The 23,175-nt window shown below is 43.7% G+C and overlaps 1 protein-coding gene across 3 annotated transcripts in view; it reads left to right on the top strand.

Annotated features, from left to right (window-relative positions):
* Positions 1–22,134, top strand: part of LOC119164354 (spastin) — a 92,254-nt gene extending 70,120 nt beyond the window's left edge. For all 3 annotated transcript variants that reach the window (XM_037416527.2, XM_075871497.1, XM_037416529.2), the window contains exons 10-16: positions 2,838–2,913; positions 3,927–4,018; positions 5,395–5,474; positions 7,305–7,427; positions 8,886–8,956; positions 13,345–13,385; positions 18,270–22,134. In XM_037416527.2, the coding sequence (XP_037272424.2) occupies positions 2,838–2,913; positions 3,927–4,018; positions 5,395–5,474; positions 7,305–7,427; positions 8,886–8,956; positions 13,345–13,385; positions 18,270–18,392 (606 nt within the window). In that variant the 3' untranslated portion in view covers positions 18,393–22,134. The remainder of the gene's footprint in view (positions 1–2,837; positions 2,914–3,926; positions 4,019–5,394; positions 5,475–7,304; positions 7,428–8,885; positions 8,957–13,344; positions 13,386–18,269) is intronic.
* Positions 22,135–23,175: the final 1,041 nt, after the last annotated feature.

Below are 23,175 nucleotides of genomic sequence, written 5' to 3'. Positions count from 1 at the left end.
AAAGACTATCGTCTTTACGATTCCCAAGTATGTATAGCCTCGAGGAGCACAGTACAAACCATAAAACCTGAATTATATTGACGTTTTTCAAAGCCTGCTCCACCGCAAGAGCCCTGAAAAAGAGTGTGCATGCACGAGCAGCATCCCTGCATGCTTGCGCCTCATAACAAAAGCTTGTGATGGCTTCCATTGTAGCGAATACCAGATGAAGCAATCGCTACAAAAGATAAGCATGTGCAGCCTACCTGCAGACTTAGAGAATTTCGCTACATGATATTATGTTTCTGATAATTGAATTGGAAGTATTGCATAACCTTTGCAATGCTCGCACAACACTTTATGGATCATGCTTACGATATACAGTTGAACTCGGCTACAAGAAACGCCGCTTCAACGAAATATCCGCTACAACGAAAAATTCACAATTCCCCGTCAGCAGTCTTCAACATTTCGATGCATTTTCAGAGCCTCAAAATGCGTCAACAAAGTCTAAAACGGCCGTTGGCACCACCAGAAACCGCCGCTATACCGCCGCTGTTCAGCAAGCATGGGCGCCGCCATTGCTCGATAGCAATGGCAACGAGCCTGCCCTGCTGGCTTGCTTTTGAGCCGCAGACGATCTGAAGCTGAAGCTCAGTCGCTCAGTTCATGGTTTTCTTCTTGCAGCTTCTGGTTGCAACCGCGGAACGATGCCTTTTCCGATTTCGATACTTATCATAGCCCACACAAAGATTTCGCGCTTGGCCAGTGTGGTAACTAATCAGAGCGGCCGTTCGTCCGTATTATAAACAAGATCAGCTATCCGCAAGTGATGGATAATAAGAATGGCATAGAATAATGCAAAAGTCGCCACTCCACGATACCCTGCCTCCATCTCGGCGTTGTCGGATACTTTTGATGGCAGACAGGTGCTGGCGTTAACGTTTTAATGCAACTGCTTGGTTCGTTCACGAAGACGGTATTGGGCATTGTTTCAGCATGCTTTTCTCCATGGCCTCGCTATAAATGGGTGAGAATCGCGTCGTGATGTTGCTGGGACAGAATAGGAAGCAGCAGACTTTTGAACTTGAGAATAAACGTTTCCTTTGTATTGCTAGTTCAGATCAGCTATATTTTTTTTCACTGCAACGAAATTTTTGCATCGACAAAATTTTTTCCGTGCCCCATCAGTTTCGTTGTAGTGGGGTTCAACTGTACATTCACCTCACTGCGATTTATGAAGGCTGCTCAAAAAAGCCAGACTTGTTAGCCCACACGAAGAGTTTCTAAAAAGCTAATTTAAGCTCAATATACGAAATTAAGGGGTACTACAGTGCGGAAGAAGTCGACAAGCTATTCACGACAGTTGAATCTATGTTCGGAACATGCGGCCTATTGTCCCCTAGCCACTTCAGAAGCGAAACTTTCGAGAAGCTTGAAGCTCTAAAAGCACCTAAAAACTTTGTATAACAGCACTGCCTCACAGCACGCGAAGCAGTCCACTGACCTAAATTTTGCAGGGGAATTGCTGGCGGAGGCTCCAGTGCGACAGTACCTCCTTAGGTGAATCAGGAGATATACGTGAGAAACAAGACACATGCTAAATTGTGCGTTAAGTGTGCCTTGTATCGGTGGGTCTGGAACTACGAAAGTTAGAAACGGATTTGTTGCCCATTTAGTTTGAAGACACTGAGTATTCAATGCATAACTCGGTGGACACCTAAGCCGAAAATCGCCAAACATTTGCCATTTCGCCTTTCATAATTTCAGGTCGCCACAGGCCTCTCAAATTTGTCAATTTGGCGAAAAGTAGCCACCAGTGGCAACCCTAGTGTGTATCGTTGTCTGGCTGTAGTGATGGTAGATTTGCTTGAGCACAAAAGAGAGGCCGCTTTTTCTTGCCTGGGGAGAATTCGCTCTCCCTCGCCACCGACTCGCTGCTCACCACACGGTGAGAGTGAATTTTGTGCATAGATTGTGCAAGTGCTCCTTCGCCAGCAAGAGGCAATGCACTGCACAAGCATTCACTGGCCATGCTGGGCTGCAAAACTGTGTTGTACATTTAAGGTAGTAAATGTGTGTGATGTCATAATGGCATGTATCGGGCATATTTTTCAACTGCATGGATAGGGGAATTGCTAGTTGTGCTAGAAATGGAATTTTTTTTAATTTTTCATGTTCTTGTAAAATTCTTGCGTAGAGCCAAATTCTGTACCCTTAGCATATTGCATAACATAAAATTACCAATTTACTAATTCATTTGCATATTCGCACTTCTCATAAGTGCAAAGTTTTAAGAAATTTACTATTGAGACTCACTAATTTGTTTCTGAAAGCCTTATTCTGAACAAATATTCTCAAGCATCAGTCTAGGATCACTCCCTGCTTACGGATGGCGAGTCATTTTAGAGAAATGCTTGTCTATCCCAGCTGCCATGTTTCTCGGTTGAAATACATTCAATTCCAGCTGCGACTGTTGCCTTACGATGGAGGTGAAAGGGTAGAGGCCAGTGCCCTGTGCAATGTCAGTGCACATTAAAGAAAATGGTGTAATGCTGGGCTAGGTGGTGCAACATAATGCGGAAGTATACGAGTGCACAAAGTAGAAGGAAGTCCTTCTACTCCTGTCAGAGGCTTTCATTTTTTTACCTTGTGCGCTCATATACTTCCACGTCATGTTAAAGAAGACCAGTTGGTCAAAATTTATGAAGCCTTCCACCATGGCAGAAGGCAGATATGGGATGGCTGCGACGATCGTTTGTGTTCAGGACTGTTCATTTTGTCCCAGTGCTCATATGAATAAGCTGCGGACATGTTGTTGCTAATGATTACTCATTGTTTTTTTTTTCTGAACAAAGGTTGGTGAGGGAGAGAAGCTGGTTCGAGCTCTGTTTGCTGTTGCACGAGAACTGCAGCCTAGCATCATCTTCATCGGTGAGTGGAGGCGGCCAGTGCCTACTCAACACTGCTCAAGTTTTTCTGCCGTGAATACGCTCAAACTTTATATAAAAAAATTTGTTACTAAGGTACATTCTTAACACTATATATTACAGAACTATATTTATTGACTTTTGTTATAACTCATATTTTGTCATATTTTGTTTGGGTTTGTTATATTGAGGTTTAAGTGTTATTTGTAATCGTTTAGTAGTTATTCTTAGACCTTTCAATTTCAGTACCATGCTTGCTGTTTACTAGTGTATGCCTTGATCTTATTTATGCACTGTGTGGGAGGTTAGCCATCTTTCACAAACCTGCTATGGCAGTCTAGTGGTCTAGTGGTTCGAACTCCAGAAGCTTCGATTGCATTTCGATGAAGGCAGAGAAATAGGCGCATGTGTGCTTAGACTTGAGTGTCTGTGAAAGAACCCTAGCGGAGGAGCACCAAGTTTGGCTAGTTGGTCAACGCTCATTCCGTAAAGTTAAACTGCACTAACGATTCTGCGCTTCTAGGAAGAGATAAGTTTTTGTGTTGAAGTAAGAACCGCAATACACGGGAGCTCTTTGAGACTTCTGCAATAAGGAAAACATGCTGACACGGTGGCAATTTGTCTGTGCTCGAACCTCGACATAACAAATTCAGGTATACAGAGTATCGGTTATAACGAAATAAGTGAAAAATGGCCTTGCAATAAACAGTGTTGGGAATATATATACCTTATTTATAAATTTTTGAATATAATGCATTTAATTTGCTGTAAGAGGAAACTTTGTTGGGTGAGGTTTGAGTGTAAACAGTGTTGTTAACGAACTCGAGTGTAGGTGTTTGTAAACAAACACTTGTCCTCCTTGACTATTTTGCTCTCTCTTTTGGCCTTCGTGCTATTCGTTCTGCGCAACTGCATGAAAGATAAAGGTGATCGAACTAAGTTGTAATATAGCCCACACCTACTGGATCATCTTGCTGTGTCGCTACAGCTTGGGCATGCTTTGTTTGGTGTGCGCAGATGAGGTTGACTCCCTGCTCAGCGAGAGGAAGGACAATGAGCATGAAGCTACACGGAGGCTGAAGACAGAGTTCCTCGTCGAGTTTGATGGGGTGAGCAGTGGAGTTGGATTTATTTTTTTCAGTTGCATGAATCGTGAAGCTTTCTAGTTTGCTTAGTAGATGATTGGGCAGTGCTAAAGTCGTTCGTTCATGTGTTTTTTGTGCAAGGTTGCATATTGTCTTTCTTTAGAGTTCCATTTACGTGACTGAAGAAATTGAAAATAATTACTGTTCAACGTTTGAACAAAACTTTTAGCTGATCTAAATGGTTGTGTAATATATAGTGAGCAAGTAGACACATGACCTTTAGAGAGGAGGTAGAGATGGAATTGTGCCATTAAGTGTCTGGACCTTGTTGTCTCCTTATGCCAGCTTATTTGAAATAACACACGTTTCTTTTTTGGCTACTTTGCCCGAAGGACCTACGAAAAACTGCTGCTACACTCCAGCCATTAACAGACGGGATGCGTATAGGTAATCATATAACCGATAGATAATTAACACTCATGTATGTTTAAGGTATTTCTGTGGTATTGGTAGAGAACGGTAGGAAATGCTAGAAACGCTGCTTTCCGCTATGACCCTATAGTGCCAGCCGCCATGGCCAGATGTATTGTACTTGACCAGGTAATTACACTCAAATGCTTGTTACAAGGGAAATAGCTTTGTTTTAGCGTGAGGGGGAAGCTTTTGTTTAGGTCAGCATAGTGTGTGTCCGACAAAAGAATTTTTTCATGCATCCTGTCTGTTAATGGCTAAAGTGGGGCAGCAGTTTTTCGTAGGTCCTTCCGTCAAAGTAGCAAAAAGGAAACATGCGTGTTATTTCGAATAAGCTGGTGTAAGGAGATTCAGACGCTAACGGGAAAGGTTGTCCACTCACAGGAAAATGCACGTGTTTTGCTGTGTTGCTTGCCTTTGCGAGGTCATGATTCTTGTGTTGATGGATGCGTAGCACTACAATGCTGCCACACTGTGTGCTCCTCGCAAGTTTTTCCTTGATGTCTTGTGCATCGTTGCATCGCACTGACAATAAGAAGTGCAGCGTGAGCTTGAAATGTCCTCCCAGCCCTGTTCACTGCTCTTTTAGGTGCGTACCATTTCACAAGTGCCAAGTTATCAAGCTGTGAGCCACGCCTGTAGTCATTAATTTTTTGCGGGGGGTGGGGAGGGGGAGAGGGCACTTCTTAGATGCCTTAAGAAATGTCTATTTTTATTTTTTCCTCAGTAACTAGATAAAACACGCCCTCCATTAAAAATTCTAGAGGGAGGAGGCGTAGCCCCTGGGCCACGGGCCTGCTATGAGCATGGACTATGTTCAAGGTTGGCTAAAATTTAAACACGCGACTACTCTTGCAAGACGTTTTGTATTACTCGTGAGGATGTACAAGATAGTTGCATCTAGCTGAGTGTACTGCCCTTCCTTGCAGCTGCACACAGGGAATGAGGAGCGGATTCTTGTCATGGGTGCCACGAACAGGCCTCAAGAGCTCGACGACGCTGCTCTCAGGTGAGCACCTACGTATCGGCACGCGTTGTTTAAGTACAGCATATTTTCGCGATATCTGTCTTGTCTTGTCACATGTTCGGTGATACCGAGAAGGAGGTATGGTCAGCATCAAATTTTTGTGGCCGACCCCTCTCATCCTTGGGACTGAGAAACTGGCTCAAAAATCTGGCCCTCGTAAAAACAAGTTATTGCTTTTTGCATTACTCGAGCAGTCTTGTCTAGGCATGTGCCAATATTCGAGTGCTTCGAATATACGAATTAATATAGAAGTACTTGAATTTCATCGACGTGAATAGCAGGTATTTTGAATCTCTAAGCATTTGAAATGAAAGAAAACGCATATTAGACCTCATGTTATTTCCTGAAGTCTAATTTGAAGGTAAAATGAACATATTAAGCCAACTTGCATTCTACTTAAATTCAAATTGTGCCCTATTCAAAGCTCTTCCCAATGCCCTTTGGCACATGGGCCTTGTTTCAGTTTTTAAATATATTGTGTGGAGTTTTTGGGTCCTGACGAAAGCATATATTTATTTATCTATGTAATATATAATATATACAATTCGAATTTTTCCATTCATAATTATTCAATTGAATCACTACTTGTTTCCGACCTAAAATTTATTCTGCGCACATCCCTAGTACGCAAGCATTTAATTGCGAGTGCTAGTCATGCCAACATCATGCTTGGTTCGCACTCGGTCACATGCGCGCGCGGCAATGGACAGTTGCTTTCATTCTCGAAAGCAGAATGTTTCTGTGGCACTCCAGCAGTCTGGCAGTAGAAGGACAGCCAACTGCAGCACATGGTGTTTGCATGATGGCGCTGTTAGCAAATAAATTATACTGGTGCATTGTGTGCTAGGCAGTGCATAACAACCATAATGAGACCTCTGTGCATTTCCACTGCTTATCTATAAAGGCATCCCCACACTGGGCAGTTGAATTTCGATATGCCTGATCCCATGACAGCTTGGCAATGCATCAAAGCTAACTTCCGTAATCCGCTTCAGTCGCAAACTGATCACCTCACAAAGTCTCTGCTTTGAGCCTGTGAGAGATCGGCGTGGCAGGGGTGGTTCTGTATTGGACCTTCAATTTGAGCAGAAAGTTGAACAAAAAAGAATTTCCGCACACATCGAAACCTAAAATCACTGACTTGAATTTAAACCGAACGCTCAAGAATGCCACACTGTTCTAATATCATCTCCCACTTTGAAATTACTTCGTAATTATACGGGGGTTATTTTTCGAGATATTAGAGGCAGGACCCTAATGGCTTCTGGTTATTTGCCTAAACATGTTTGAATGTTTTCTGAGCGTAAAGACGGGTACAGCTCAAACGTTAGCATGATTTAACGGCATGCATGTTTGAAGCCGTTTACAATACTTTAAGCTTTGTGGTGATGGTAGAGATAAAAAAACGTGTAAATGGGTAACTAAACAAAATATCGGAAACTGTTCCAATGGAAGCAAACTTTTGCATCTTTAGGCCCGCACAGGAATCCTGGGGTGGATTAGAATGATCTTTAAACTGTTTGATGCGTTGCCAATGACTAAGGCTACCATGCATTAATGTAACTATGGTAATTGTGTGATTATACTCAAACTTCATTATAAACAATTTCTTCATTTGCATCATTATAACTGGTATTTCATTATATCTGACTTCGTTACATTGAGTTCTGAGTGCATTAGCAATGTAATGTAATCATCATTGATTGGCATTGTAATGAACTGGGTGCTGCTGTACAAAACTGAACAGTACCCGAATCGGCACCTTGCGAGATAAACTAGCTATGGACTATTGCGTTACACGTGTCTCTGCAGGCGTTTCACGAAGCGGGTGTACGTGACCCTGCCAGATGAGAAAACGCGGCTTGTGCTGCTGGAAAAGCTGCTCAGGAAGCAGAATAGCCCGCTGTCGCTTGACAAGCTGAAGTACCTGGCAAGGTAAGTGTTGTACAGTCGGGTTCAGTTAGTTAAGGGCATAACCAAAAAAGTTTCTCGGGGGTTCAGCCACATTTTTATACATCTATGGGTGCATGCATGTGCACTCATACTTCATTATAACAAAAGTTGCGTCTTGTGCTAAAGTAACTTTGTTATATCCGAAAATTTGTTATAAAGGTTTCTTCCAAACATTGCAGCTTTTGCAAGGCTACGTTTTCATTTACTTCATTATAACCGGTATTTTGTTATATCCAAGCTCGTTATATCATGGTATGGATGTATTTGCATGTGAAATTGAAACATTTGGCAGTGGTATAAACCTCTCCAACCCTCCCTGGCAGTACTAATTTAGTTTAAAAGGGCTGCCAGTTGGGCGTGTTGACATATTTTTGTGAACGTGGTCTCCTTTGTAACATTGCACCTATAGTCAGTTTAGTGTTCAGAATTTGCAAGGCTCCACAAGTGTTTCATACTTGTAAATGAGAAACTTAATGTTGTTTGCAGTAGTCAAGGATTTATGAATATCTGTACAGTATGTTCATATGTTTCATGCATTAGATAGGCCAAGAGCTCTCAAAGGAACCCCAAACAGCATTTTCAGAGCTGCGGCACGGTGGCCGAATTTCAATGGAAGTAAAATACTAGAAGGCAGTGTGCTCAGATTCAGGGGTACACTAAAAAACCCCAGTTGGTTGAAACTTCTGGAGCTCTCCACTATGTTGTCTCTCTTAATCATATCGCTGGCTTTGGGACATAAAACACCAGCGATCACTATTAATACTAGCATATAGTTTGTGAGCTCCGGCACGCATCAATCAGCGTTCAATCTTTCAGTGCCCCCTGTGCCCTTGCCCACATCATTTGTTCATCAGAATAGATGGTCATCTTGTTCGCCCACGCTCTGTGAAAAAAAAACGAGTATTTACTACTCTTTCTGGCGAGTCCTTGCATTAACTCTCTCCTGGAGAGTCATGCTTCACGCGACTCTTCGGAGAAAGCATAATGCTCTCCAAAGAGAGTCAGCATGCACCTTTAGAGAGAGTCCTATATGTGTCCACTAGTAACTCCCCAAAAAGAATAAAATAACTCTATCTCTTGTTTTTAGAGTATAGGCACCTTTTCTGTTTTTTCGTTGTCCCAACAAAGTGTATGTATGTATGTATGTATGTATGTATGTATGTATGTATGTATGTATGTATGTATGTATGTATATATGTATTAATACATGTCATATTGATATTATATTTATATCCTATCATACATATATGTATAGATACATGCATTAGATACATATGTATGTATCTTATGTGCTTTCACGGGAGAGGCCTTCTCCCTGCAGTCAGGGCAGTCAGGCTGATGATGATAACAATGCCTCCAGCCTCTTAATAATTTTGAGTCTTGCGCACTGACTGCATTCTTCCATAATGTGGGCATGCCTGTTACTTTTGCATCCTGCAGGGTGACCAGCGGCTACTCAGGAAGTGACCTGACGGCGCTAGCCAAAGACGCCGCTCTGGGTCCCATAAGAGGTGCGGTTTTTCTTCCATTTTTTTGTCCTGTTTCTGCATGGAGGAGTCCGTATGCTTACTCTGTCATGAAAAGCTCTCAACTTGATTAGGAGGGGAACTTTATTTCAGAATTCGAGTTTAGACTGAAAGCTGGGGTGTTTAGTTTTGAAGTTTATTGCTACATAGGTGCAAGGCATAGGTGCTACACAGGTACAAGCTGCGTGTGGGCAGCTTGACTGGTCCCACCTTCCCATGCAATAACAGCCACAATATGACAAGAACTTCTGCTTGTTGTATTAATAAAATACGAATACACAGCAAAGTGATGAAAATAGGATAGAAACTGACATTAAAAAACAAAACAAAACAAAAATACAAGGTACACATTTATAATCTAGGCTGAAGTAACGCTTATTTAGAACATAGCGTATGTTTTCATTGCATAGTTATGTCACATGTGTGTGCTCAAGGCAATCTATAAGGCACAATGCTCTTATTTGTGTAAGGAGGAACACACCTTTTTATGTTATCAATTGCTGAAGGCCATAATCTTTTGTGATTACATACTTTACGTAGTTTATTCCTCTATTGTATGTAATCTGAAGTTAGGAGAATTTACGTAATGTTCTTCTAAGCTACAGACATCAGTTCTGAAGAGAGCAATATGCTGGAATTTTTCGTACCATTTACAGAGCACATATTAAAGCACCCAGTTGGTCAGTAGGTGTACAGTGTGCTTCACATACCCTTGTAGCGACGTGACTGCATCCGGCGTAGACGAGTCGTCATCGCTGTTTCAATGAGCAGTTGAAGACGTACCGTGGTGTCCGGCCAGCCAGGAGCACATGACCGTTCTAGGCGTCTTGTGCCACGAGCTACTGGTGCTCGTCATCTTTCTATCTAGCTGGCTGGCTGCTAGCGCTGTGCCACAAAGGCTCCGCATGTTCGATGCAGTGTTACACGATGGAAAGGAATGTAAAAGATGTGAGAACAACTTATAAGCACTATACAAATGTGTGGCAGTTCCTAGACTGACCAAAGGGAAGTTCGAATATCGTCAGGGGGGATGGCGTACGGACTGCGGAAGAGTCTGACAAGTTCTATGGGCGGCACTGGGAACCACGCAGCCGGCAAGGACCCCGATGGTTGCGCGACGCTAGCAGCAGCAAGCAAAGGAGATGGGCGCGTTGGAAATGATGGAGGTGAAAGTAGTGTAAATGGCATGATCGACGCCCCTCTAAGGGTCGCACATTGCAGCTTCTTGACTGTCGACAATGGTGCATTTGTCGATTGCGCAATGGTTGTTCCGGACAGACCAGAGGTCGTGCACTGTGCATATTAAACGGTACAGCCTTCAATGAAGTGACGACCAGACGACAGAGGTAACAGGAAATGGCTGCTCATGGTAGTAGATGGTACCTCATTTGTGCATTGGCGACAGGTCATGTGGCGTGGCTCATCAGAAAAACGAGAGTAGACCCTCTTGGGCAGCTCTGAGAAGCCCTGGCTGTTTCTTGAGCTGTAGGTGGAGGTGTCTTGAAGCATTTCAGCAGTAGGAACTGGTGGGTTGAGAAAACTGATGGTGTGCATCGCGACAGCAGGCTCTGGCTCCATGGTGTGCGTGGTGTCAAGGGCTTCCACAGGTGTTGGGACAGGCGAGGACTCTGCAGGGCAGACAGTGCAGCTGAGCAGGTTTCGGCAGTGATTCGGATGGTGTGCAGGTCAGTGGCACGCTGGCACACCGGAAACGGCAGCCATGGACTCTGGGGCTCTGAGTCTCTCTATGATAGGTCGGTTGGCGCGAAAGGGTGGTCTGTGTCACCTGTATGACCAGTTGTTGTCGATAGAATGGTCCGGACTGGCTGTGGTGTGGAGTCTTCCTGGAAGGTGATGAGGCAAGTGCTGATAGCATGCAGGATAGCATTAGCATATTTGTGGTGTTGCTTTTTCGGAAAAAAGATGTTAAATGCCATCATGCTGGCGCACACCATCTCTCAGATCATCGTGAGGGCGAGGGCTCCAGGAGAAGTACGTGAGGCGGCACTTGAGGTCACGCGGAAGACGATATTCTAGTGGCTTGTACATGAATCCTTAGAGCGAAATATTATTGCGCTCCAAGGCCACTGCCAAGTCCTCAAGTCATCACTCTAGGTGAGAAGTGGGGAATGGCGGCAGTGGCGGGTTATATCGCGGCTGCCAGGCTTGTGCTGGCTGGAACATGGCTGTGGAGCTCAGTGGCAGCGGTGCTTCTGTTGCTTGGCCTCGCAATAGATACAATAAATAAATGCAATAGATACAATGCATTTTTGTAAATAATAAGCCTATTTTTATGTATGATGCAATTTTGTTATAATGAGGTTCGAGTGTAAAAGGCGCACCCCACACTGGCCCATGATCAGTAGTTCTGTACCGTATTTGCACGGTACAGAAGAATAACATTATTTATGAAGTCCAGCAAAGTTGACTTATGGCGGTCATCAGCACCAGCCTAAGGGTCAGCCACAAGCCCTTGGGCTTGTGTGGTTTTCTCGGCTCGCTGGATGGCCCACAGTTGTTGTTCTAATAAGGAGCTGAGCAGAACACCCTCCCAGCGTTTCTTGCCGTCCGAAAGTGCCTGATCGTGGTGTTTGTCTTTGCTGTCATCTAAACTCGAGCATTGCCATAGTATGTGGGCAAGTGTAGCCCTGTCGTCCCAAACCTTGCATTTTTCTGGTAAATACAGATCAGGGTAACAGAGACTAAAGAGAACTGGATTGGGATAAGTATTTGTTTGCAGTTGTCGCCACGCAATCGCCCGTTTTTTATTTAACCTGCTGTGTGGCGGAGGGTACTTTCGCCTTCCTAGCTTGTAATGCTGTGTTATTTCGTGGTAACTAGTCCTGCGATCTTCCCATTCCCACTCTTCCTCGCGTAGAACTTCGGCCGAGGCGGCGTCGGCGTTCGCAACGGCTCGGTTCGAGAGTGCTTGAGCCGCCGCGTGCGCCGCCTCGTTGCCGGCCAGCGGGGTTTGTGTGTGTGTGTGTGGGGGGGTCCATATGACGAAAGTGTCATTTTTGATCTGAAGTTTCATTAGTCATTAGGATTCGCAGCTCCTTTCGAGAGACACGGCCATTAGCATATTTGCGTATCGCTACTTGCGAGTCACTATGGATCCATCCATCCATCCATCCATCCATCCATCCATCCATTACTACTTCGGCTTCAATGGTCGCCACCGCGAGCACTATGGCCACCTCCTCAGTTGTCTCGGTAAGTGGCGTTTGCACCGTAACGCTCGTCTTGCATGAGCAAGAAAAAAAAGAAGAAAAAAAAAAAACCACAGCAATGCTGCGTGGGCTCACTGGGTGAGGAAGGTCAGTTAGGAGGAAGGGTTGAATCAAGAAGACCGCGACCTCTGAGTAAACTGTCCTGGCACATGGATGGCTCTGGCTGCACGCGCCTCGCTTAGAATTTACGACCACGTTCTCGTCAAGTGCACGTTTAGTGTCCTGTTGGGTAAAAACGTCACAGCTGTCACGTCTGATACCTTGTTCACAAGTTTAAATCTTTTCGACTTGGCTGCCACTGCGCTCGGCAGATTTTCGTCCCTGTTGATTTCCCAGCCGCGAACCTGAACATTGTATAAAGTCTGGTACTCTTGGATCACTGCTTGAGTATGACCTTTTCAACGCCTAGTATTCATGATGGTTTGTACAAACTTAGCGCGACAATATCCCGAACTCTAGGCTAGGCCTGAGCAGCGTTAGTTGTTTTTCAGTGGGGTTCGTGGACGACCAAAGGTGTGGTTTTGTATAGAACAAACATAACTTATTGTTGTGGCTCTACTTGAAGAAAAGGGGGCATGGGTTGTGCTTGCAACACTCGAAGATGGTTTGCTATTCGATTGCTGTGTTTTTTATATGGTGTTTGAGCCCATGAAATCAAACAAAATTTTGGTGGTGGCCTGAAAAGTACATCCGTAAATTTCAGCGATGGTGCTTCCTTTTCACAATATTTTTTTTTTCCACATTCATTTCGTTAGCAGTGCGAGTTCTTCGCTGTTAATTTTTGGGAACTTGAATTCTAGCAGGCACACTGCATTGCATGCCTCCAATTCTCAGACATGCAAGATTGCATGCTCAACGTGTTTTGCTCTAGTGTAGTCTATGAAGAAGGTTGTTTCAGTTGTAGTGCAGATATTTGCGACTGTAGCAGCTTACACTATCGGCGGTCTATGCTGCTGTCTGAAATAAAATTTTTGGAAATTTTATCCTGTCTCATAGATAGATGCATCCTAAACTTGGCACCGGATTCTCTGGAAAAAAAGTGCACCTATTATGCGAGTAAACATGTTACATATTGTGGTTTCAGATTTGATTGTGTGAGACCTTGAAAGAAATGTTTAATTTGGGATTGTTCTCTTCTTGCAGAGCTCAATCCTGAGCAAGTCCGGTGCGTCGACCCCAAAAAGGCAAGTGAATAATTGGGCATTCATCTCAGTTCTGAATGTTGCATGCTGTATGGAACTTTGCTTTTGGCGGTCGACTACACGAGCCACTGAAATTTCTAGTTGATAATTTACGCAGTTCATATATTGTGCTGAATGTTTTCGCTCTGTTCTGTTTGGCAGGCTCGCGAGTCGGGCTCTGAATTAAGCAAGAAGCAAATGCCGAGGTGCGAGATTTGCTTCACACGAAAGGCAGGTGAAATTCACTGTGGGACTCGCTAACCTGCCAAAACTTACGCCTTGCGTGCTGTGAATGCGTGGAATCTTGCTCGCAACTGGAGCTTTGCTGCCATGCAGTACTTGTACGGTATCACCTGCTTGTGACGCTGAGAAAATTTTGTAATGGCTTTTTGCTGCTGTTGACCCAAGTACTATGGCTATCGGGGACCGCCAGGGTCTTTACAGAAGCTTGATGAAAGTGTTTTCACTTATTTCACAATTCTTAGGGCTATGCAACAGGATGTGGGGTATTGTTTAAGGGGAGTAGCTACTCGAAGACAGTTTTTTTTTAATATTCACCCTAGAGCAATAGAACTTGAGCTGTTTATGGAACTTTTTATGCTAAATTCAAATATATAGTTGGTTTTCTTGCAAGTTGCTTGCTAATAGCTCTGAAAAATGACAAAGTGAAAACCGTAACTCCTTTGCCGCCCCTCTTTTCATCCAAATTAAATCATCTCAAATCATCATCAAATCGGCTCAAAAAGCACATATTCACAAGACGAAAGGACAAAACAGTCTCGCACTGTGACCAATCATTTTTAATGAGCTTATCTTGTATTATACATTCAGACCCAATTATAACGAAGTTGCGTGTTACACGAATATCTTTGCTATAATCAAAATTTCATTATAAAGGTACCTTCCCAACACTGTGTCTGTTGGTGCACTATTTTTCATTTACTTCATAATGAATATTTGTTCATATTCGGGTTTGTTATATTGAGGTTTTAGTGCATTTGTGGGCAAGATTAACAAACACTGACAAGTGGAGTGAAAGTGGTGTTTCATAGAATATGTACTATTGCAATCAAATTAATGACAGCCTTCTGGTTTTTGAAGGTTTATAGTATATGGGTTATAAATAGGAAAAGTCTGTGTACCAGAAAAAGCTTATGCTTGCATAGCCCTTGAGACAAACTGGGCAACTTTTGCTGTCAAACTCCTTGCTTTCTAAAGTTTGCTGTAACCATCATCTGTGACTCTAAAACAAGCAGCATATGCTAATGTCTTGGAAACTCTTGATATTTCATAGCTCTAGCTTGTGTGTTAAGTGTTTTCAAATGATCGTAGATTTCTGTCACTATTTCTGGCACTATTGTCACTTAAATCACGTAAAAACGGTATATGAGTTCGCTGCATCAGCTACAGCGGACTGGTATACGTAGAGACTGTTAAGCTACAAATAGCGGGCATCAAACATGCGGTAGCTTCCAAATTCGTGTTTGGCGATTTGACACGAATCCGACTTCAGCATGAGCGTTGCATGCTTGCAAGAAATGCTGCAACAAGTTTTGACAGAGAATGGGTGACTTAAAGCTAACTTATTTCAGTTTTGCACTTTAGATAGAAACACCCTCTCGTTTTCTAGACGGGTTTTGATAACCAGCAGATAAGCAATGGTAGACACCTGTGCCAGTGATAACAGCGTACTAAAGTGAATAGACTCAAACCGTGATACAACGAACCCGGATGTAGCGAAATATTGGTTATAACGAAGCACCATAAATAAATAGTTTTGCAATAGAAAGTGTAAGTAATATATAGTAATAATGAAATTTCGGGTATAACAAACATATTTTCATGTAAGATGAAACTACGTTATAGTGAGGTTAGAGTGCATAACTGCAAAACTGTCGGCGACCACATGTGGTACGAAAACATTTCTGTGTCCCACACCAAGGGATTAAAAAAAAAAAAAAATTCATACCTGTGCAGAACATGCAGCACTGCGACAGCGAAAGTGCCTTTCTAGAGCTTGTAAACTCTAGAGGCAACTAATGCAAGTGTGTTTGCAAAGTGTGTTCATGGTCGGATTTGTTCAATTATGATAGCGATGACGTCATGGCGTTGCTGCGAGACGCATTCGCATGTATCGGTAGAACTGGTGTTGCAAAGAGGTGGTGCATGCGCGAAAAGTAATGCAGCACATCTATTTGCCAACCTCACCGATTTGGTATTGCACTGAATGCTGCAGTCTCGTCATAATTTTTTGTTATCTCACGGAGGTGCGAGGTTCGGAAACATTGGGCGGCAATTCGAAGTAGTAAGTGCTTTAGGGTAACAACTTGCTTTCTTTTTGCTGGCGAGCCTACTGTGAGAGAGATAGATGTCTTCATGGGGTTAACCGGTATTCCTGGAGTTCGTAGTTTGGTATGCTCCGCTGCACTGCACTGGACTGGCTTGAATAACATTAGAATTGCTCACTTACACGATGTATATGTTTATGTTGTGTCTTTTGACTCTGAGCAGTACCACTGGGTGCCACCCAGAGTTTTGCTTTACTGTTTCCAGCCTTTTCATCGCTTTTGGTGCTTGCTCTGGATAATTCAATTTTCAAACGATGCCTTTTATAGCATACATACAATAGACCCTTTTCACAATGTGCGAGTGCGCTTTCGTGCACGGCATATTAGCCCTGCTTGGAATGGAGTCTGTTATGTGCATTAATGTTCAGAGAGATGAACCTACGTTTCCTATGTAATAGCGCGAGTAAACTAGGCTGGGATGATCTGTATGCAGAAAGTGACCAGCCGCCATTATTCGGGAAAACTGTATAGCAGGAAAGTTAACCTTACAATTGTCAAAAAGGGTCTATTGATTCTCTATAAATGAATGAATATGTGGTACTAAAATGAATTATCAGTCAAAATAATTAAATTGTGAGTGGCATTTCTATGATGAGCCAGAAATTTTCTATTCTGAATTTTTGCATACAACAAAGCTATATTCATGTTAGAACGAACCTGTGATGAACTTTGACTGTAGTAGCACAGCCGCTAGATCAAAGCGCACAGGTGCGGCCTCTCTGCGTGTGCCGAAAACGCTGGGAAAGGCCTAGTTCACTTTACTTCCATCACCGTGCCACTGCTCAAGGACGGTTTGTACCTGGGAAGCGGCGTCGCGTGCTCGCTGCGTTTGCGTCAAATTGCTTTAAGTGCACACGTCAAATTTCTGGCCTGCTCAGTGCATTCTTTTACGCTACAACAGGACTTTTCCTTCGATGCAGAGGTTATTCCTTTTTTCTGTGGGCAACGGACTGATCGTGACTAAACATGCTCGTCGTGGAAGCAGCCAGCTTTGACCTCATGCTTGAAAACTAGAAAGCGTTAATGACAAAGTTTGTCTCGTGTTTGCATCACAGGGCTGATTCATGTGTTTTAAGTTGGGTCCCGAATGCATTGCACAATGTTCTCACAAACTGCAATTGCAAAACTTCTTTGTGCGATTTCAATACTGCAACGTGCATGCAGAAAGTAGGGAAATGCAACGCTTTGTGCGTAAATTGAATTATAACTTAATTAAAAAAAAAATCACTCACTGGTCTAAGCATGCACGTGTTTTCTTTCATGGCTGAGTATTTTCACATTGTAAAGTACATTAAAAAAAAAATGAAGTTAGTGGTGCGCCGTCTGGCTTCGAAGGCATAGCACTTTCCTCTAGAGGGGCTTGTGTGGCAGCTTTACGAGACGCTGCACAGTTGCGTTTGCCTTGCCTGTCCACTTGGCTAGCTGCGGTCAAAGCAGCAGTTTCAGAAAAACATCACTGGTGTGGTTTGTGGTTTGAAGGCTGCCCGAACCACGCCGTAGTGCTGGGCACGTTGTAAAATAAGGGAATAGGGCAGAGTGAAGTTTACACACGTTGTCACTTCTCCGGACTTGAATGTTGCAGGATATTAGCTGCAGGTGATTAGTTTTTTTTTTCTATCGAGTCTTCCATCATCTCCTTGAGATCAAGGGTTGGGTCATTTTAGCTGTACATGAGCTTGTTTGGTGCTCGCTTTCAGTAGGCAGTGCAAAGTCGGATGTTGCCTTTGAAAATCCCGCAGCTGCAGCATGTTCGTCTTCGCTGAAGAGTTCGGCTCGACATCTCCATGTGAGCTTTTATGTGGGCCACTTACACTATTGCTCGTGTGAACTGACGTACTGCCATCTGCTACTTCTCTTTAAGGCGGCTTCTTTATTCTAGGAGCGCTTACCTTTTTGCGTATATGAAGGGTAATTCGGTAACAGCGTCGGGACAGCAGCTGGTAAAAGCAATCTCGGTTCATCGCCTTTCTTGAAGTCATTTTCAGTGAAGTGCAGAGAACAAACCAAAGAATGGTATCTGGGTTCCCACCTTGTTTCTTTTCCTCTAGTACCGTCCGTGCCTGGAGATAATTCTGAGCCAAGCTTGTCGGCGCTCAGCATCTGACTGAAATTCATGGTAGGCCAAATGGGCATTTTTCTTGGCGTTTGACGTGTCCAAGGGAACGGAACAGTTCTTCAGCATGCTGCCACTTAAACTACCCAGCTGACCTACACTTCAGTTTGTAAGAGGCACAACACATCACAATTAACGGGACTACCGGCTATCGTTGCCCGTAAACTCTCACCGCTGTGCAATAAAGGCGTGCTCTCAGCAACGTGCCTCACCCACGTCTCCCCTACTACTAGCGCCCCCCTCGAAAGGTGCGGCCGGAACTGTCAACAACACTCTCCTTCCGTCCTTAACGCTCAGCGACTCCACGCAGCAGGCTGCACCTTGTGCGCTTTGATTCAGCGGCCGTGGTAGTAGCTTGCAGATCTTAATCCATACTGTCTTCTGTGTAACCTGTTGTGTGCATTGTTTTGCTCTTCTCATTGGTAGATGCGTAACATAACACTCGAGGACTTCATGACCTCACTCAAGAAAGTCCGCTGCAGCGTGTCGTCACAGAGCCTCGAGTTCTACGAGCGCTGGAACCAGGAGTTCGGTGACATCACCGTCTGACATCACCCTCGGAGCATGTTGTAGAGTGTACCATCATTTCTGCCGTCCTGTTTTTTGTTTCTTTTTTGTTTGTCACACTGACGCGCCGCTTGTATATAGCAGCAGAGTGTCAATGGACTGGTCATGCACTTCACCTTTGGTTTTTTTTTTTTCGCATCGTTGCATCATTTTTTCAGCACAGACCTCTGCGGACAAAAACTCGAGAGAAAGTTTCGAGGGAGGCAAGAAGTTCACTGATGTTGCCTTTGTTGTGCAAGAATTGGCACTTGCACACCGAACATCGTGCACATGTAGAGATTCAAGCATGTTTTCGATGCGCTAACAGATTGATCCACTCGCGGCTGCAAAATTGCTTTAGGCATGCAAATGTTGCCTGACCTAAATTTAATCAGGTTGTTCTTTTTGCTAAATTGGCTTTGGTGTCCTTCAGGCTGACTTGAATGCAATGTGTTCACTTGTCATTCGTTGGGTCGAGATCCCGCGGAAAGGGTACATTGTCAATGTATATAGTGCAAACGGCCATCACATGGACAATCTTCCAGTGGACTGACAGTGTCTTGCGTTGTCACGCAGCGTTTGTGTGGCGTTTGAGAGAACTGTTCCTCTGTCTCAAGAGAAATGAGCTGAAATACATGCACGAGGTGTGAGCGTATGTTCTGGTTTTAATGTTTTTAATTTGCATAATAGAGGTAGGGGTCTAGTTAGTAAAGCTTGTTTTGTGTACTTCAACTGGAAAATATGTGCTAATGTAAATCTTGATAGCTTTGTCAATCTAAGGAAAAAACGTGTAAGGCACAAATACGACGGGGACAAAGCAAAGATACTACTATACTACTTGACAGGCACATGTGCAAACTTCCAACTGTTATTTACAGAAACTGCAGGAATTCAAGTATACGGTCAAACAAGGCAATCTTATAGCAGCAAGACATAACTAAGAAATCTTCACAAGAATCTCTTGCTAAGAGATTAGCTTGTTTGACAGCCTATAGATTGGCACGGTTTCTGTAAACAAACAGTTGTAAGTTGGCGCCCGTGTCTGTCGGATTTTTTTGCGCTTTGTCTCAGTCGTCCTTGCGCCTTATCTGTTTTTTGCTCAAGTCTTAGCCAACCATCTCTGCAACAAGCCCTGTTGTCAGTCCACTTTGCCGAAATCTTGTGACAAAAGGCGGGACATGCATTGGTGTTCAGCAGACTTGCTGCCACGTCCTTGCAGTGCGTGCATTGTAGTGGATGCAATCATTGGGATCAGCGAAATTGTTAAATGTGTGGGAGACTAGTAACTTCTTCTTAAAAGCCTGCTTCTGTGTTTTCTCAGCCATATAGCTACGCACTTTGATTGCTTTGAAAATGTCTAAGGTCTCTGCTTGTTCCCCAGCATTTGCCGATAATATAAGAATGTTTCGGCTCTCAATACGCCCACTTTCTACAACTTACTTTAGAGAGATCTGGGTTTTAGAAGATGTGTGAATATAAGTGATAGCTGGACGAGTTGGTACGTGTCCATATTTTAACTCTTCTTAGCGCGCACAGAACACGGGAACTAGAGACAGACGAGCGCTTGTCTGTCTGTCGTGCTTGTGTTCTGTGCGCCCTAAAGAACCTTGAAATGTGGATGTGTGAATATCATTTCCGACTCGCCGCCAATATCACGGAGTAAAATACAGTAAGCAATTTCGAAAACTGACATTGATTTAATAAAATAAAAAGAAATAATAAGATAGAAATGTAATCATAGTTATTGGCAATTTATGTTACAACACTTCTATAACTTCCTCGTGAGTTTGCAGCACTATAGATTTTGAAAGTTCTGGGAAGTCTGATTGCTGTGTTTTTTCAGCCTTGCAGTTTTCAGTGTTTTTGTGTTGAAATTTTTAGGTTTTTTTTTTGGAAGTATGAGTTTGGCTTTTGAATCCCTGCCATTAATGAATGAATGTACAGTCAGCATTAAAAGTTTAGAGGCCACTACGTCTTTCAAAGCTAGAGTTTTTTAGCAATTTATGCGAGTATGTGATGGAACTGCATGGTACATGCTAATTCATTTTAAAACAACCTAGAAGACCAAATTCAGGGCCGTCTGGGGGAAGCAATGAGAATATTCAGCTTTTTCTTGTCTTGCGGTGTCTAAACTTTCTGTGCTGGCTCTCTAGTGAACAGGTGTTCGAACGGTGCTAAATGCGATGGATGTGTTCTCGCTAAAGAATGGGTAGCGTGTGCTTGATTGCGATATAAATTTTCCTTCAAGTGCCAAGGAAGTATAAGTGTGTGCATTCACCAAGCTTCTTGAATGTGTTTTCTTTCTTGCAAATTGATTTAGCCACTTAGCTTTTGTTATTGTAATGTCAAACGAGCTTCGTTTGATCAGGCCAGGCAGTGCTAAGTGTGGTCACTGATTGACGACTTCAGTGCAGTGAGAAGCTGTGATTTCTGGTTACGGTTCTTTAAGTGATTTGTTTTTATTTTCTTGTTGCACTGTTGCTACTAGTTCTTTTCGCAGAAACACTTAGGAAGTATTTTGCATGGATTTTTTTTCGCACAGACCATGGCTTCCATGGTTGAGAGAAGGTCTGGCAATGTCTGTCTCTCTTGACGCACTGTGTCACCCCATTTAGGATAATTTAGGATAATTTATGATACTATAATTTTTAATTGCTGGACATTATTAAATTGAATGAAATATCCAAATAAATATACAATGAATTCACTTAAATAATAAATTAACATAAAAGGTAATAATTGGGTCTTCTTCTCTTAGCCAGGTGTTGGCGACAACTGATTTTGTGACATTGTGCCAGCCAGGTTGTAAATGCGCAAAAGAATGCAGTGTTACCTCTTGAAACGCTAATTATATTAGCAAAGTTTAGTCTCATGCCATTAAGGTTAAGTATCTGTGCTGGAGATTCTGCAGCTGTTCACCACAGAACACACTGTGAACCAAATTTCCCACTTCCACTTGTTTATAGCTTAGTGAATGGAGGCATCTTCGATGGAGTGACAAAAAGAAAATAATTGAGATGCTATTTTCCGTATTCAGAATCGCTCCGACTTCAACTTTATTTGCCACCGCCATCAATGCAGTGCACTTTCGAACGCAGTGGCACGTTCGATGCATTTGTGCTACATTGAAGGCTGTGGCAATCCAAGTTCAAGTCGATGGGCGTTTCTGAATACGGGGTATGAGTCGAGGAAATTTTATTCCTTACTTGTGATATCAAACAGCACTACTGTACATAGCTTAAAACCCTCATCGCTTGGCATGTTTCACGCTGTACATAACCCTCACAGAACACAGTCAACCTCCTTTTACAGGCGGTTCGCCTTCAACGCTCGTGCCGTTCGAATTTGCTTAGCTGCAAACGAAACGTGCACTCGAAGCAGACGTTGTTGTTCCAGGCGCGGCGTCACCTCCGCTCCTCGTCGCGTGACGTGAAGCGAGTGCGACGTCCGTGCTACCAAGGCTGGGTTTCGAGCGAGAGCCGCGGGAGGGCGTTTGTGTTTGGAAAAGCTATGCACACGACATTACGACACATTCATTGCAACGCTCGCATTTCACATGTCTATTGTGTACATATTTTTGCCGTTTCCTTGAGCATGTTGTTTGTTCTGCTGGACCAGAATTGTTTGTGCAGCATTTCACGAACCTGCTTTGTAAAAACCTCCGTTAGATTTCTTTTTGCCTGTTGATAGTTTGTAGCTAGGTCGCGGGAAAGATGTTTTAAAAATAAATCTGGTTTTTACAGTACCCTGTGTTTTGTGTGTGGTAAATGAGCTGCTGGCTCGGGACCTGCTGTAGGAGGTAGGGAAAATGACCGCGAAGCCGCGTGTTTTGCTGCAAATGTAATCGAAAGAGATGGTCTTTTTGCCGGCCTTCTTTGTGCATTGTGTCGCATTAGCAGTGCAGCTGAAGGTACACTGGGGTTTTCAGAATTACGTGTCTATTTTCTTGTAAAAGCACACGCCACGTAATGCTTGCGTATTGATCTTGCACCTGAGATATGCGTATTGCTTTTTGAGCAACTACGTTCACAAGTAAACGCAGGCACCAGTTGAATATGGCTGGGCGTTGACGAAGTGCACTTGGTCAAAGCTATAGGGTACTAGAATATGGGGTAGTGTGTTCAGGCACCCTCTCTCGCCATGCATCGCGTGAAGCGACGCACGTGGACAAAAAAATTGGTTCCCAAGGCGGCGCTGCCGTAGCATGGGCAGCGCCGCCTCGCAGTGACAGCCCATGCTAAGGTGGCGCCATCTCGCGGCTATCGATACAAACTGCGTCAGCCACGGCTCCTCCCTGAACACACTACCCCATATTCCAGTACACTATATCAACGCCTAGCCAAATGTTCAACGGCTGTGCAGTGAAGCGACTGTGCAGTGAAGGAGGCGGCGCCATGTTTAAGCGCGGACGACATGGCGCAAACATATTCTAAGCATGCGTTGAGAAAGATTGCACTCTTAGAACTGGGTAATCGCCTCCTTGAACAAAATGACTCGTGCAGGAACAGTTTCCGGGGTGGTAGAGGGCGCGGAGGAGTGGCTCATACAAACTACAAACTATACGTTAAGGGAGGCAAGTGAAAATTCCGGTGAATCGAATGACCATTTAATATAATAAACATGAGGGAGTTAATTAAATGTGAATAAAGTGCTAGGTTGATTCAGAGGTGCCGTGAACCGAAGGCATAATTGCCTTGAGTGACGCCGTATTTGGCTAGGCTCGTACCAAAAAGTGCGTCCGTTTCACAGACAATATTGCAGCGGAGGCCCATCAAGTCGCCACGGC

Source organism: Rhipicephalus microplus, chromosome 8 (genome assembly GCF_043290135.1).
Source record: "Rhipicephalus microplus isolate Deutch F79 chromosome 8, USDA_Rmic, whole genome shotgun sequence".
Lineage (NCBI taxonomy): Eukaryota > Metazoa > Arthropoda > Arachnida > Ixodida > Ixodidae > Rhipicephalus > Rhipicephalus microplus.
The sequence above is the reverse complement of the archived record's forward strand: the minus strand, read 5'-3'. Positions and strand labels throughout refer to the sequence as shown.